This window comes from Crassostrea angulata, chromosome 7, assembly GCF_025612915.1.
Source record: "Crassostrea angulata isolate pt1a10 chromosome 7, ASM2561291v2, whole genome shotgun sequence".
NCBI classification, from domain to species: Eukaryota; Metazoa; Mollusca; class Bivalvia; order Ostreida; family Ostreidae; genus Magallana; species Magallana angulata.
Genome location: NC_069117.1, coordinates 41,069,493 through 41,086,354, shown reverse-complemented (window position 1 = coordinate 41,086,354; position 16,862 = coordinate 41,069,493). Strand labels below are relative to the sequence as shown.

Sequence of the window (16,862 nt, the reverse complement as noted above, 5' to 3'; positions counted from 1 at the left end):
GGAGTGGAGGTGGTAGTTAATAAAACCAAATATTCAGGTCAATTACATCATCTAAGGTGGCTCACTACACCGTGTAATATTTTCTCAAATCAGCAGAAAATTACTTGATTATGATTGATTTCATAATGGATAAGAAGTATTTAAGTTTAATAGGCCAAAAATGTGCAATTTTGGATTAAAAGATACATTTTCAAAAATTTAATTTTTGTATTATTTTTTTTTTCAATTGTACCACTTGAACTATGTAATCAAAAGGTATGTTTTAAAAATTGCTAATTTTTACTCATGTTTTTGCTTCGTAACTTTTAAGTTTGAAATATTTTCTAAATGCATATAGAACATATAAGTTGTTTATGAATTAAAGGGCTTTCATTTGAGACCAGAAAAAGCGGCTGGCACATTAAATAAGGGATCTAGGTGTCCGAAAAGTCTTTGCTGTATAACTGAAAAACGATACATGCTACAATAATGATGTCGTTGGGAAAGTTGTTCTTCATTATCTTATCAATCTAATTGTAATATAGCATTGTTTGGATATTGCGTAATATGAGAGTAAAAACGCAGCACTGTTAAGGTTGCATATGCTTAAATTACTAAGAAATATGTCATCAAAAACGAACTACAAATGTGATGGTCGTATTAATCAAAACTCGCATACAACCTTTTCCAATATACTAATATCTTCACTCAAGTGATCCATGTGTTACGACACATATATACATTTAGAGTCATCACGTGCCTATCACGTGACATTGATATTTATAAACATTTTAATATGTCATACATATTTTTCAATATCGCAAGGGCATACCCCCGTTGCACATTTATTTGTTTTACATGTATAATTTAAATTGATCTTCTTCACCCAAAAAGCAATGCTGATTTATTGGAATCGAGTTAATTACAACGCTATATCCAAAAATACACTTGACAAATCATCATTTACTTGAGTATCACGTCATTTTTCATCACCGAATAAGACAAATCCGGAGAATAAAACAAAGCAGCAGCATTTTTCAGTTACCTCAAAACCTTCTTGATCACTGTTAAAATATCAAAAGTATCCATGCAGGTTTTACACTTGCGAAAGTGCGTTGAAGATAATATACATATATTTTCCTTAACAACCCCCTTTTCAAACGCAATGCCGATTTAGATTTCGGCTAAGGAAAATAACTCTGTAGATATAGTGTTGCGGGAATTTTGAATTACATAACGAGCATTTTGCAATATTTCTTGGTTGTATTGCTGGAGGCGAAAATGTATCTTGAGTATAAATAAATATCATACATTTATAAATTTCAAGTGATAGCGTGGGTCAGTAATTCATCAAAAGAAAAAAAACATGAGAGATAACTACGACATGCATTACCTCTCTACATGTATATTCCATGAGCAGATCCAGAAAGTTTTTCGAGGGGGGGGGGGGGGTACGCCAGTTATTTGAGTTTGCAAGGAAGGAGGGTCAAAGGTATAATTTTTTCGTAATTTTGTAATGTAATTAAAAGAAATTTGATTTTTGCGGGTGGGGGGTGGATTTGGACCCCCCCCCCCCCTAGATCCGTGCATGTATTCAGCGACAATCAACAAGCCACGAATTTTTCATTTTATTTTTTACCTTTCTTGCCAATTAAATCAATAACTGGTGAATGAAATATATTAATTTTTAAAAACACATTCTTCTTCAAAATTGCTGGTTATTTTTTTTTTAAAGTATTCCTCAACATTGCTCTTTATTTTTAAGAAAGTACGAGTACAAAACTCTGACCCCCACCCCCTTCCTAATGAACAAATACTCAAACAACAATACACGAACAGTCTAAATTCTTTTTGAGTGTTGATCAGAACAACAAATTCATAGATTTTCAACCATTTATTATTCATTTTTCAAGGGAATATTGAAGAAATAACTCATAATTAGGAAACTGTTAACAAATAAATCATGGTTTAAATAAATAATATTTGCATATTCAGATTAATTTTGACTGTTTAAGTTTTAAATATCATTGCTAATAATTTGAAAAAAAAAACAAGAGTTGCAAAATCCTAATCTCAGATTCAAGATATAAATACTAAATTTAGATTTGTATATTTAGAATTAATATATATAATCATGTTAATATTTCTGCTTGGGGGTTATAAATGCACATAATTGCTTTTCTCTTACAAATTCATGCTGATGGTCTCCATATAGGAAAAGCTGGGTAATAGGCAGGAACATACTTAGGGAGGTAGAACCAGCTAATTCATCAATTGATGCAGATGGTCTTACGCATAAGCCTACAAAGTTTAACATAACATTATATATTTTAGCACTTGCACTTTAAAACAGTATAAAATATACAATGTCAAATCACGAAAAATGAACTTTCACCCTGGGAAATCTTTTTTTTAAATTAGCCTCTGATGTTTATTCAAACTTCTTGTAAACAATAGTGAACACAAAAGATGCCAAGATGGAAACACAATTACTTAGAATAATAATTGGAAACTCCACTTGGGCATTTATGTTCTTCCTTCCTAAATGTTGATTTCTTTATATGAATATATATTATTATTATTACCGTTACAGATTTTCTTGTGGCAATTAATAAATGTTCCCAATATACTGAAGAAAATCAAGAGTTAACTTAATACTATAAGATGACTTAAGTATAAATGTTAACAATAGCAGAAAGAACCCCCCCCCCCAAAAAAAAAATCTGTATCGTCAAGGGATAATGCTAAGCAATCAATGTTTGGGATATAGTGTATACTCTCACAGCAAGTTTAATTACATTTCAGGCAGAATGAAAACACACACATACATGCAGGGTAATCTCCACCCACAGAATATATATATATATATATATATATATATATATATATATATATATATATATATATATATATATATATATATATATATATATATATATATATATATATATATATATATATAAGCCAATGTATTTTTAAATCTTACCAAAATCATGTTTAATGCATTTGGATGAATTCAATTTAGGGGCTGAAGCAGTTGATTGTAATGAGACACTTGAGCATACAACATATGGAATCAAACACCATAACACGGGTACCCTGCATCTTTCACCTCCAAGTAGTATAGGAGTCTACACATGAAGTACAATGTATAAGCTACGGCGTAAATGAAATCATCAAATTTCCAGTTATTTAGACTTGAACTCAAATTTTATGCAGCGATACAAGTAATAGTTGATCAGTATGCAGTCTTTGAGGCTGGTGATTAGCTAATAAAGGTGTGAAAGACAAAAAATAGCACATCATATTTTGAAACCTCAAAGCTATCACTCTTTTTCTTTCTTTGTTATGTATTCCGGCCAATTTAAACAAATAAAGTCAAAATTTTACAGTGCACTACATATTAAAAGCTTTGAATCGGCATAGCTGCGTTAACTCCAGAAAAGTTTCAACGAAATGTTATGACTGACCCTTGTCATTGAAAGCAAGGTGTACCGTATTTGCATGATGCGCGTTGAATGAAGGTGATGACAATCTAGTTGTAGCTATTAATATTGTAATGCTACCTAACAAGGATAATTGTATTGCTTTGAAAAATGTTTTAATTGTCTGCAAGGACAGTCAACGCGCCTGACAAATAATTTCATTTAAAAATTGTTCTGATAAATTAAACATGTTAAAAAAAACCTGATCATGTTGATAGTTAAGTCAGATCAGCAAAACAGTACAACATTAGTATTAGAGATGATAATTCCCAGAACAATTAACCTATACTGTATCATCTTTTTTATTCTAGACCATAATTTTACATATACTGGTTATATAATTGTGACACATGGTTATATTGAAATTAATTCTAAATAAATATTAAGGCTCCTTTATTTCAAAGTAAACAAGCCGAATAGTGACATTTTTATTTGAAGCCACATGGATCAGCAGTCAGAAGTGATACTTAGAGCAATTTGTCAGAGTAAAAATGATTTTTTTTAAATTAATTGGTAAACATGCAAAAACAAATTACTGATCATATACCAGTCCATGTAAATATACCAACAGTCTAAAACAGTAGCATTACTTATCATCTACATTGATACATGTATGGTGTCGCTGATAAACAATCAATGTGGAACTGGAAGGTTGTGCATTCAGGTTAAATTTAATGTCTGATGGGGAAAAGCTGATAAATCGCCATCGACATTTTTTGTCCAAGATGTTTCAACAAGTGGGATTTAAATACTCTTAAAATATTCTTTAAAATAATAAATTATATGCAAATAAAGTATTGATGTATTATCGTTTGTGTAACAAAATGATATGCTAGTGCGTTGATAAGTAATAAAACTTCATAATTATTTATAACATGTGGTCGTAGAAAAACACATCTCGATCCGTACATCACTTTGTTGTTTCAGCACACACTAAGTACTGCGTTTACATTTTTCATCATACTGTTTGCGTTAGTTTATTGAATGATTTGTCCAATACTTACCATATGTCCTGCATAGTTCGACATCCATACGCATAGTATCAATTCACAACATCTCGGCGCACATGCATGCCATTTTGCTAGCAGCTAAAAATAGTCGACGCGTCACGGATCGATACAAACTTCGGAAGAGAGCGGATCGGAACCAAACGACAATTAACGTTTTCATTGAAAATACATGTAAGTAAATAATGATCATGATTGCGCAATGAGGGGTTTGATATTTGATTAAACTCTCTTCAACAAGAAATTAAATCCAAAAACTAATCAACTACCATTATTAGAATGATGTTATTGACGTTAAATTATATATCTAATGAACATTTATGAGTTCAAAGTTGATCAAAATAAGCACCACCTCCAAATTCGAGCTTTAACTGCGCTGCGAAGCTTCACATGAAGACATATACCCGCTTTCATTTTGCTTATACATGTAGGGAATAGCTCTCCGTGAGTAATAGTGTTTTAAAGTCGCAGTCAATACTTTTCGTGTCTAAATATATCCCCAACTTATCACAAAAATGCCTTTGTCTGTTTTTACGAGAGATCTAACTCTTCAATACTCTGCAGTCTGGGTGTTACATTAATATATAGAAAATACGCATGAACTATTTTTAAGAGTTGAAAGTGATTTTCTAAAGCCCTGATTGGTCAGAAGTTAAGGTAGTGTGAAAAGACCTCCTATCAATATCTATAAGACCCTGACAAGTGTAAGGAGAAGGGAGGTGGTTTTATTAAGACCGACTGACAATCCTTTCTTGACTTGAAGCTGTAACGGAAGACCTCCTCGTTACTTGCAACAAGCTCGGCTCTAGTTAATTTGAATGATTGTAAATCATTAATGAACTAACAAAAATGTAAGGATTTGAATGAAAACTTTACCGTGGCCTAACAGACCAAAAATTCATCAAGATCAATGCGACTGAATGCATTTACACAATCTGGAAATCAGTCAAAATATTAAAAATAAATAAATATATCGACAAAAGCATACCAAAGTGTACTTTTTAAAGGAAATTTACGAGGCCGAGTACACTAGGCACGCGCTTACCTTTGCGCATCTTCTATTTCAATGCAGACGTAGATGAAGAGTTATAACTTTCTTTGTATTGTGTTTTTATACAAAATTAACATTATACGTATGTAACGTTTTTGAGTCGTAAAATTGTAAATGCATGATCTTAATTGGGCAGAATGTTATATTAGCAGTTACGCGTCATCGTTTTCTGATATCATTAAGTAATTATGCAAAATGCCGAAGAAAAGAGTAAATCTTGCTCATGTTTTTGAGGCGGAAGTGTATCCAGTGTTAAAGAAAATATTAATAGGACGCCAAAAGAAAGATTGAAATGTTTATTTAAAAAGTATTTTTTTGTTAAACAACATTTTTTCAAAGCAAATATATACCGCAATATGCTAAATTATGGGGAAGGGGGGTCATATATGATATAACTCCTGACCCGAACCAAGAGGTAAATTTTTTTTTCACCATTAAATGCCTTTTTAGAATATTTGTCATATATTTAAAAGCAAAAGAAATCCCGAGGGCAAAAATAAAGGATGCATGGGGAAAATGTGAAAAGGAAAACTTGTTTACTACATATACAAAAGAATTTACCTATAGGAACTGTATTGGTTTCTGTCTTTACAAAAAGCATATCGATTTCTGGTCCACATCTCGATTTTTGGCCATACACAGTAAACTTTAATGTTCTAGTTCTCATAACGTACAATCATTGAAAAACAAGATTCAAAGTCGTTGTCCGAGTAGTATCAGTAATGAACATTTTTTGAAAATTTTTGTTTTTATTTTACATTCTTTAATACGAAACACGTTCTTTATATGCGTTTATTTACAACTAAGGACGTATTAGCAACTATCAGAAAGTCTCGCGTGTCACAATTTCAAATGTCGCACACTCTTTGGCTCTTTGCGACAAATAATGCACGTTGCCTTAGACTTTCCAACAAAAATAACAGGAAGAATGATGTTTGTAGATGTAGAATGATTCTTTACGAGGCGTTCGAAACTAACATCATTCAATGTTTATTTAACTGAACTCTTTTCCGTACGTATTAGCAGCTGCATCCTTTGGGGACGTTCCTGATGCGGGAATGGCCAGGGGACGGAAATCTGTAACTGACACACCCTTATTTTTATTTTATCTATAAACCTCCCTCCAGCAGTTTGGGTTAAAATGTCACCAGTGCAGACTTTCTTTGCAAAGAACGAACTGCAACTACATTGCAGTACTTCTCCCACAATTGTACTATTTCTACAGATGTTCTAGAAAGACAAAAGCAACAGTTTTGCTTTGCATGTTTTATTTTACGTGTCATCTGTCTCGAGTAATACAGAGTGAATGATTTTTGTCCTCAAACAAAGCGTGCTTACACTAGGGTATAGTTTGGGTTGATTGCTTTTACATGTATATACAAGTATATACTTTTTTCATAGATATCTTTAATTAAAAGAGCAAATGTGAATTTCGACGTTAAATAAACAAGATGCACGAATCTGCATCAAACAAAAATAAAACGGTGTTTATTAATGACATTTATTTAAAAATTAAAAAAAAGAAGACAAAAAACTATGACCACAGATGGAATCGAACCAGGGCACTAAAACGTCATGTGTGGGACATAGCCAGTGCCTTTTTTTTATCTTTTATTTGCTAGCGCCTTAGCCTAGTGAGCTATCCAAGACTTACACTTTTAGAAAATAATATAGACCACTATGATAGAAATCAGTTTCTTAATTTTTTGTTGTTTTTTCGCAATGTTCGACCCGGCCGGGCTGGGGTTCACCTAAGAAAATTCAATCTTAATTTATTCCTTCGAACAAAACCTATCAAAATATATAAGATTTTTTAATGGGCAGTCTGGTCCTATAGGGTATCTAGGCCAAAAACAGTGCAGAAATATACCATTTAACTGAGAAAATGCCAACTTTAAAGATGAATAATAAAATTGCAAGAGCAATATAATAGGTTCAAAATGCAAATTCCAAACATTTAGGAATATGTACGATAGAAAGTTACCCAAAAAATTAATTTTCAAAAGTGATTTTTTCCGGGAAATCCATCTTCCCTATTGATCAGTTCTTTTTTTTTTTTAATTTGCAATAAATCCTTTAGCGCTTTTTAAACTCCAGTTTCAATTTCTATGGATTTTATAGTAAAAAAAATATAACTTTTGACACATCCTTTGAAAAAATTGGGAAGGTGAATATTTTTTTTGTCTTACAATCATTATGATTGATACATAAATTAAACTCGACACACGAAATTTCATCAAAATATGAAGGGTAGACAAAATTATACCCTGCTTCATTAAAATATTTTTGTTGATAAGCTTAAGTAAAACGTTTCGTACATTTAAAATGTCATGCGTTGTAAAATTGTAGGAAAGTAATTTGTCTCCCTTCATCTGTTAATTAACCAAGTTGAAAAAAACAACATATTTATATTTCATTGTATCCAAATATATGTACATATGTAAAGGAATTTCATAAAGCAAACAAAAGTTTTTCATTGAACTAAGGGTCAAATAAAATTACAAATTACACACATCAGTTGCGATTTTTAATGGTTTAAAATTAAAGTATAAATACAAGCCTCATTGAAAAGTTTTGCTGGTGGGTGTTATAGATAAGGTAGATAAACGGTTCATGAAAATTAAAAGGGATTAGGGAGAGGGACACTTGTTAACATATATCTTCCAGCAAAATACTTTTTCTACTCATCTTGTTTTTTAATCAGAACAAAAGGGTAAATATGCAATTGGCCTTAAGTGTTCGGCCAAAAGGTGTTATGTGTTCATCGACTGTAAAATAATAATCACTGCACACTGCATATTATCTAAATTAAATTCTTTTTTAGCGCGTTACCAATTAATTTAATCAATTTTATGTAAATCATATAATTTTCTGTTATACATCTTTTAAACATGGAGTTTTTCTTCACAAAAATGATATTCATATCACATGTTGATATATATTTAAGAACACAAGTTTTAGGTTATTACTTAAATGAACATACAAGGAAGTTGCTTAGATAATATAAACTTTAATAAAACTATCTGAAGGTGACCCTTCAGTATAATCATGGGTTATTTCCCGTTTCTATGCAATGAACAACATCAAGATACGTATCTTCTAATGGCTTTTCATTGATCACATCTTGGTAGGTACTGTCACGTTGAACAAGAGAGTTTTGACCGTTTCCATCTATATGTTGGCTGTGAATTGGCTCTAAATAGTTTGGAAATGATGCGTCATGGTCAGGAACTTCTATACAGTCTTTCACAAGTTCGTCATTTGCTGAAGCGGTGTCCAGAACTTCAATGTAGTTGTGTTTTTCGTGTTTGTTAGTCCTAGGTTTCAGGTATGAATTACTACTACTACCAGTCGAATCATTACTGATTAAAGAAGAGTGCAATTCATCTTTCATTTCTATATTGAGATTTTCGGCGGATCGGCGTTCTAATGTGTTATCAATTTTATGATATGGCATACTTGTATCTTTGTTTAAAGTCTTCAGTTGGTAGTATTTTCCTTGCTGCTGGGGGTCATCGGCTTTACTTATTGCTGTCATCATAGCTTCGTTTATATTGTCATATGTTTCTTCGTCTATAGCCGAATCAGTTTTCTCAGTAATCCGTTTTGATTTTGATTTTCGACGGATACATGCATACAGTTTAACACAAGCCTGTATGCTGAGTATGCAAAGGAAAAATGCTATAAGTCCACCAATCGCTATGATGAGGGTATTGTTATCAAGTAAATTCGGCGATGTGGTTACTGGTGGAACACTGGAAATGATTACTCTATCGCTTTGAAACTCTTCGCTAACATTACTAAAGATAACGTTTGTAATTTCATAATGGTTTCCTGTCGTTTGGGATTCTCTTGTAGTACTTTCTGAGAAACGTGTAGACTCCATGAGATATGATGTCGTAGCTTCAGACGATTCAAATAATTCTGTCGTATAAACTGCCGTGCTGGAAACCACACTTTCATCTTAAAGATAAAATTTTGAAAATATATGTTCGTACAAAATAAAATATTAACATCAATCACTTGAAATAAAAGATATCATACTTGCACTGCATCCATATATATGATGACAATGTTTTTTAGGGCACTCGCACGAATTGCTGCAGAGATAACCATAAAAAAGTCCATCACAAGGAGTCTCGCATTTCTGACCTGTAAACCCATCTGCACAAACTAGAAATTTTGAGAAACTTAAAAGTAGGATTAATTACAGGTTATTTTTTATATACACATTGACTATAAAGTTAGCATGAACTATTCAGAAACTGACATTGTAAAGCTCTCCTAACCTAATGTAGTTTATTTAAATAATGAACAGATATTTAAAAATGTTCACTGGTATATGAAGTTGATTGGTCATGTGATCAACTCATGTGAAGCCAGAATGGCTTCTCAGTAGATTTGATCACGTTCCAACCAACTTCGTATACCGGTGAACATTTTATCATTGCTGTTCATTACTTACATGTATATTTGCGATTGAGAAAGACAAATCGTTCAGAACTGTTAAAATTACCTAGATTTTATGTTTACAATAATCTAAGCGATAAGCGCGTGCTATGATCATTATGACATTATGAAAAAGTTCATACAGAATTGAACGTCTTCGCTATTCTATAGGTTCATATAGGAAACATATTTGCAAATTTAATGTAAATATACCTGTGTGGCAATAAATTAATATTGTTATTAAAACAAAGATCAGTACAAGATCAATACATTTACAAAATAAACTTACTATAACAATGTGTCCCATTAAACTGATGACCATAACAACATTCTTCAAATAATCTATAAAAGGAATAAAAACAAAATGTATCAAAGATTCAACATATGGTCAAAATATATAATACAGTACTAAGAATAAATTACATACTTCGCAGTTTCAAGATTTCTCTTGCACATAGTTAGTATCTGACTGGCGTAAGATAAATTATCGATGGCTGAAAAAATGGATGACACTTTAAAACACTCATCACGCATGATAATTTCCTGTTTCAAGTTGAATGTTCTGTAAGCCAATTTTATCCCATTTGCTAAATTGTATGGTGTTTCATTTTAAAACAAAGCCTATATATGTACATGTACAATGATTTTAAAACATAGAGATTCTCGATTTTTTATAACGCATTTTGCAAAACGTTGGTTTAAAAGCATTTTCGATAATATTTCATTTATAGCTACATTAAGCTTTATTTTTAGAGTATCGAACCCGGCCAAAGTGAAAACGAATTTGATTTAATCTTTCAATAAATAAAAAAATCATATTTTCATTTTTTATTTTTTTGGGAAAAATTATAGATTTGATTGTACATAATATTCTTAGCGTCATTTTATGAATATTTATAGAAAATGTATTATAACGGAAGCAGGCAGGATGATGGCTTTGTAAAGTTTTATAAACAATGGAATACAACTGTAAAAATATAAACACATGACGTGCAGACTAACTTCTTTTTGACCATGGTATTTTGAGTATATTTAATTGGCATTGAGGTGCATTTAACTTTTATGAGTTATCTTAATAAAAAATCAGGCTCAAGTACAGAATAATTTTCTTTCCGTAGTGATTCAAATTATTATTTGCACATTATATTGGGTTCCACATTCCGTCAAAATTAAATGTACAGTACCGATCAAACCCAACCTAACAGAAAGTAAACCCCAACTAAACCCTGGGTTTACTCTGGGTTTACTTTGGGTTTACTTGAGTGGACCCAGAGTAAACCCAAAATAAACCCAGAATGGACACAGAGAGTAAACCCGGCCAGAAGTATACCCCTGAGAGCAGATGCTAACTGTGTATTCGGAATACACAAGGGGTAGGAATTACAGGCAGTAGGATAGTAAGATTAAAATACTGGTCTGCTTCACACTTCAGTTGACCTCAAAAACAATTTCAAAATGCCAAGAATAAACCAAAAGTAAACCCCGAGTGGACCCAAATTTTCAAAAAGTAAACCCATAGTAAACCCCAATGATACCCAAAAAGTAAACCCAAGGTTTAGTTGGGGTTTTCTCTGGTGATAGGTTGGGTCCGATCGGTACTGTAGTTAAAAAGATCAATTATTGTTATGATGTTTAAATTACCAAAGGACCAAAAAATGTTTTATAAATTAATACAATGGAAAATGACAAAACAATAAGATTGGAAATGAAATTCAACGGAATGACAGATCCCCCGGTTGACAGGTCGATAGGATGACAGGTTGAAAGTTCAACGGGTCGACAGATCGATGGGTTGACAATTCGACGGGTTGACAGGTCGACAGGTTGAGGAATTGACAGGCAGATGGATTGACAGGTTGATAGATAGACAGTTCGACAGGTAGACGTGTTGAAAGGTTGACAGGTAGACCGATTGACAGGTCGACGGGTCGACAAGTTGATAAGTTAATAATGATTACCAATAAATGAAAATAGAACTTGAATTGTATTCTTTTTTATATTAGGTTGTAAACTTATCGAACTGTCTACATGTCAACCCGTCTGCCTATTTATCTGTCAACCATTTGAACTGAAGTGATAGATAATATGATAGATAATATATGATGGTTTTAGGTTGACTTTATCTACATTATATATCGACTTTAAATTATTATTTCTATAAACATTGTAAATAATGTATTGAAGAAACCAATTTACTCATAATAGTTTCAGGGGAACTCATGATAAAAAAAAATCAAGTAATAACGTCAATACACATGCATATGAAAGTACTTTGTGTAAAAATACAAATAAAATTGAATTGTTTTATTGATTACTATGACATTTGTTTCAGAAACATTACTTTGACAAAACATAGAGATAAGTAACAAATCCTGTTGTACAGTGTATTTAAATTAATTTTTCTGTAAACTAAATGATATGACACTCAACTTCAAAACATGATTTATGTAGGTGTGTGTATTTGCTGGCTATAACGTATACTTTATATTGAATACGTATACAAAATCATTTTCGTTTTTTATTGTTTTGATTTTTTATGGGTTTTTTTTGTATTTTAGTCCACTTAGTCATGCGAACATTTTTGTATACTACAAAAGTTTATAATTTGGAAAACATGAATGCTGTTTCCTCATGGAAAAAAGCGGCTTGTATTAAGGAGATTTCGAAAACAAATGAGGCATTTAAATGAGGTCTAATAAAGGATACAATTGTGGAGAAATTTCTAATCAACCTTTCTAAAGTCCAATTTGATAGACATTATATTATACACTTATAAACTTATATAAAGTATGGTTTTCCTCTAATAACAGTCTTCATTGACAATAAGCTTTAATATATTATCTGTTTTTATATTAACTATTTTCAATTTCTAGTGTCTTTGCCTGTGATAACTACATCTATATAAATCAGATTTGAAACGAATAGTTTAATACATTTTATCGGTGACGCAAATGGCACACTGTTGGAGTGAACTCAGTAGGTGGAGAAATAAACGTAATGGAAATGACGTCAAAAGTCAATATTTTAATATTTATTCCTTCAATTGTTAAAAGTGTAATATTAGAAATCCTAAATCATTGTTTGAATATTATAAGGTGATCATTACGGTCGAGGCGTGATGAAATCCAATGATGGCTTAAGGTTTTTTTTCTTAACGTGCGATTTATATATGTAGCTTAGTAAATTTTATCTACTACTAGTGATCTTGCAATATTGTGTACGATAAATTTAACGTAACATTATGCCTGTAAGTGTTCGGTGTAAAACTACATATATGTTTTGGCAAAAATTTGATTGGGGACAGTACTTATATTTTTGATCTTTGATATTGCAGAGATTTACGTCCAATGAGCAACATTTCAACATAACTGATCCATACGATCTGAACATGTTCAATGTGCCATTTTTGAATTACGACTTTTTGTTTCCACAACGTCAATATAAAGTTATCCTTTGTTAACATTGATACATAGACAACTGTTTAATGCAAAAGCTTAGTTAATCATTTCATTTTTCATTATATACAGGATCGGAGTGTTGGAGCCAAGCGTTGATGTTTTACAGCTGTAACGTAAAACAACCATTTCGAAGCATATTTGCAGCCTGAACTTTGTCGTTTTTCCTTAGCTATCTCCTGTTAAATTATGTTACTTAGAATTGTTTATATGTCTTGTTCCGTCAATTTCCTCATATCATTTTTTTTTCTCTCCAGTGCATCTTTATCTGAAGATTCATCTATAACATCTAAGTATGTATTGTCACTCATCTCGTCATGAACTTTAAGGTTTTCACCTGAATAGTTGTGCTCTACATTCTTCTCATTTATAACATCCAAGTATGTATTGTCGCTAAGATCACGGGAACTTTGTCCGTTTTCATCAATATTTATATCATGCAATGCCTCTATGTTATGTGGACACAATTTTACGTCTTCAGTAGTCTTTACCAGACAATCCTCATTCAAGTTTTCTGGTTTTTCATTGGTGTCGATTACCTTAAAATTTGTGTGCTTTTCAACTGTATTATTCATAGGTTTTAAATAAGCGTTACAACTTTCATTTGAATCGTAACTGAGCAAAGACGAACCTAATTCATCGCATTTCTCGATCATACCACCGTCAATGTAATGGCGTTTTGACTTATTGTCAATGTTCTTGTATGACATAATTGAATCTCGTTTTACGTTTTTCAGTTCGTTGTATTTTCCTGTCTGTTGAGAGCTATTAGCTTTATCGTTATAATTTGTAAATGTTGCTTCCTGCACTTCGTTGATTTCTTCATATGTTTCTTCATATATGAAAGGCTGTTGTTGCTTAGTCACCCGTCCTGTTTTTCGCTTTTGACATATACGCAGTTTTATACAAGCCTGTATGCTGAGCACGCAAAGAAAAAATGCTATCAGACCACCAATAACTATAATTAAATTGTTGTTCCCCGAAAAATTATCTGATGTAGTAAATTGTGTAATAGTGGAAGTTTTGACACTTGTATCATTGGCGCTATCTACAGCGATTCCTTGTTGAAAATATTTCGTGACAGTAGATTGCATTTTTGTCAGTGGTGAGTCTGGTCTAGAGTTTATATATAAAGATTGAAAATCATCTGTATATTGAGTTGTTGCCTCAGGGAGTTTAGAAAGCTCAACCGTATTTGTTGAGATACTGAACCTTCGACTTTCATCTAAAAATATATTGTTATAAGATCTTTAGGCAATATTGTCAAAATAAAATTTGAGTTTGACATAAAACTTTTTCGATTAATTATACATGTACCTGTTTCGCATCCATATATGTGATGGCAATTCTCTTTGGTACAGTTGCATCTAAAACTGCATAACCTGCCATAAAATGTGTCATCACATGTATCTCTGCAGTTTTGTCCTGTGAAGCCATCTGCACAAACTGAAAGCATTCATCATTTTTACTTAGGTAAAAGCGTATGAAGATATTATATAATAACAAAAAACAAGACATACAAGAATGTTGAATAACATTATAAAAATACAGTTTCAAACATCTAATGTTAATACATTTTTACTTAGATCGAATCATTTAAGATACTGCCAATTATTGATTAAGTAGATATGCAATAGATAAATTAATGTTTTCTATAACTCAACCTTTATTGTTATCAAGCTTGATTTTTCTTTTCCTTCATACATTAAGGAAATATAAGATGTATAGAAGACAAAAGATAACTTGGCTATTTGTTACATTTGATCTGATATCTTGTTATCAAATTTGAGAAAAGGATATTATGCAAAAGGGTGATTTATAATGATAAATGAGACATAATGTTACCTATACAATTTGATCCATTGAATATGTGACCATAGCAACACTCACTAGAAACTCTATAAAAGAAATAAAAGATAAAACATAACAATTGAATGTCTTATTCAAATAAAACTTTTTAAATCAAATTGAAAATACCTACTTTGCATTTTCAGGATTTCGTTTGCACATTTTTTGTTTCTTGCAGAATTCAGTTTAAATTCTGATATGCAGAAAAATGAACGGCTCTTTAAAATACTTAATACGCATGTCAATGACCTGCTTCCAATGCAATGTAATGATATATTATAATGTATATATACTGTGCTACTAATAAAACGATATTTATGTACAATTTCCAGATTAGTCAAATTCTATTTATAACTAATTTATCCAAAACATGTAATGGTGGTGTTTTTAGAAATTTTATATGCTGTTCTTTCCCAGTCCTTATCAGTTAATTGAATTATCAGAACTGAAATTTGAATCCATAGGAAAACTTTATTTTCATTTAGACATTTTATTCAAACTCAAAAGTAGTTGTAATCAATGTTCAATTAATTTCATAAATCCTGCTTAGAGGAAATTGTACAAAACATAATGAATAAGGAAGGAAGATAAATACAGGAAATAAGTGAATAATTGAAAATATGGTTGAAAAACAGGAAAATGTGATAATATATATTTTTCTCGAAATCTACGTATATTCTGTTTCCGTGGAATATGATAGCTATAGATTAAAAAAGTATCATAGAAATAATAAATACTACGATAACTTTTTATGTGGGAAATAGGTTGTAAAATCGAAATAAATAACTATATATAACTAACTATGCATATCTATATTTTGTATACTTATACTTTTTTATACGAGGGTCAATAAAAAAATACGAAGACAATGTGGCTGTCTATCATATATTTTTCATGTAAGTCAAACTAAACAGATTAATCTGTGCACCAACAGTTATGTTATTGATATGCAAAGTTTTAGTCCATTTCATGAAACGGTATTTTTGTTACCCCTTTTTAAAAACAACATGTTTTGTCACCACGGCGCACGGTAATGTTCAAAACATGACGTCAAGATCAAACACGCACAGTTTATAGATATACCCCTTCTTTATATCACGCTTAGTCTCTTGTGCCTTTCTTCTTACAATTTAAAATGGCACTGAACCACTTAACATCTTATTTTCACACATTTGTTCGAGAATCATTAGTTAGTTCTTCAAAGTTTTCATTTTCTAACCGTGTATCTCTTGGTTTACGGTAAAGATAACCCTGAACGTCGTTTGACATTACTTATTTTATGACCAAATATTTACAGATATTCTACTCTCTTTCGTACTGATTATATTCAAAAAACAATATCCACCACCTCCACAAAATTTATTACAGTATAACGCAAACTTGAAAATAATTGTTGACTTATTTTTTGTACCATTGAGCATTTTCACAGCTTGTATCGGCTTTTTCCTGAGTTAAATCCATTCTGTTTGTACTTCTTGTTGCGCCGTGACGTCCGGCGACGTCGATGTTTTTAGTCAATTCTAAAGAGGACTATCTGTCTTTAGTAACTAATATCTGTTAGACAAAGCAATATATCCCGTCATTATTT

At 31.5% G+C, this 16,862-nt stretch overlaps 2 protein-coding genes across 2 annotated transcripts; both read right to left on the bottom strand.

The window, feature by feature from the left end:
• Positions 1 to 6,779: 6,779 nt before the first annotated feature.
• On the bottom strand, positions 6,780 to 10,505 carry LOC128155985 (uncharacterized). Its single transcript, XM_052817928.1, has 4 exons — positions 10,399 to 10,505; positions 10,261 to 10,313; positions 9,567 to 9,695; positions 6,780 to 9,485 (listed from the first exon to the last, which is right to left on the bottom strand). The coding sequence occupies exons 1-4, from the start codon at positions 10,503 to 10,505 to the stop codon at positions 8,569 to 8,571; spliced, it is 1,206 nt and encodes a 401-aa protein (XP_052673888.1). The 3' UTR covers positions 6,780 to 8,568.
• A 1,797-nt stretch (positions 10,506 to 12,302) lies between these two features.
• LOC128156609 (uncharacterized) lies at positions 12,303 to 15,525 on the bottom strand. Its single transcript, XM_052818802.1, has 4 exons — positions 15,408 to 15,525; positions 15,272 to 15,324; positions 14,744 to 14,872; positions 12,303 to 14,651 (listed from the first exon to the last, which is right to left on the bottom strand). The coding sequence occupies exons 1-4, from the start codon at positions 15,434 to 15,436 to the stop codon at positions 13,633 to 13,635; spliced, it is 1,230 nt and encodes a 409-aa protein (XP_052674762.1). The 5' UTR covers positions 15,437 to 15,525; the 3' UTR covers positions 12,303 to 13,632.
• Positions 15,526 to 16,862: the final 1,337 nt, after the last annotated feature.

What these genes read in the sequence shown, in the direction of transcription:
- LOC128155985 (XM_052817928.1), bottom strand. Translation starts at nt 10,505, where the DNA reads ATGCGTGATGAGTGTTTTAAAGTGTCATCCATTTTTTCAGCCATCGAT. An exon ending in AGAAATCTTGAAACTGCGAA is followed by an intron (nt 10,314 to 10,398) that starts GTATGTAATTTA and finishes TTCCTTTTATAG; the next exon opens with ATTATTTGAAGAATGTTGTT. An exon ending in TAATGGGACACATTGTTATA is followed by an intron (nt 9,696 to 10,260) that starts GTAAGTTTATTT and finishes CAAAATTTCTAG; the next exon opens with TTTGTGCAGATGGGTTTACA.
- LOC128156609 (XM_052818802.1), bottom strand. Translation starts at nt 15,436, where the DNA reads ATGTGCAAACGAAATCCTGAAAATGCAAA. An exon ending in CGAAATCCTGAAAATGCAAA is followed by an intron (nt 15,325 to 15,407) that starts GTAGGTATTTTC and finishes TTTCTTTTATAG; the next exon opens with AGTTTCTAGTGAGTGTTGCT. An exon ending in CATATATGGATGCGAAACAG is followed by an intron (nt 14,652 to 14,743) that starts GTACATGTATAA and finishes ATATATTTTTAG; the next exon opens with ATGAAAGTCGAAGGTTCAGT.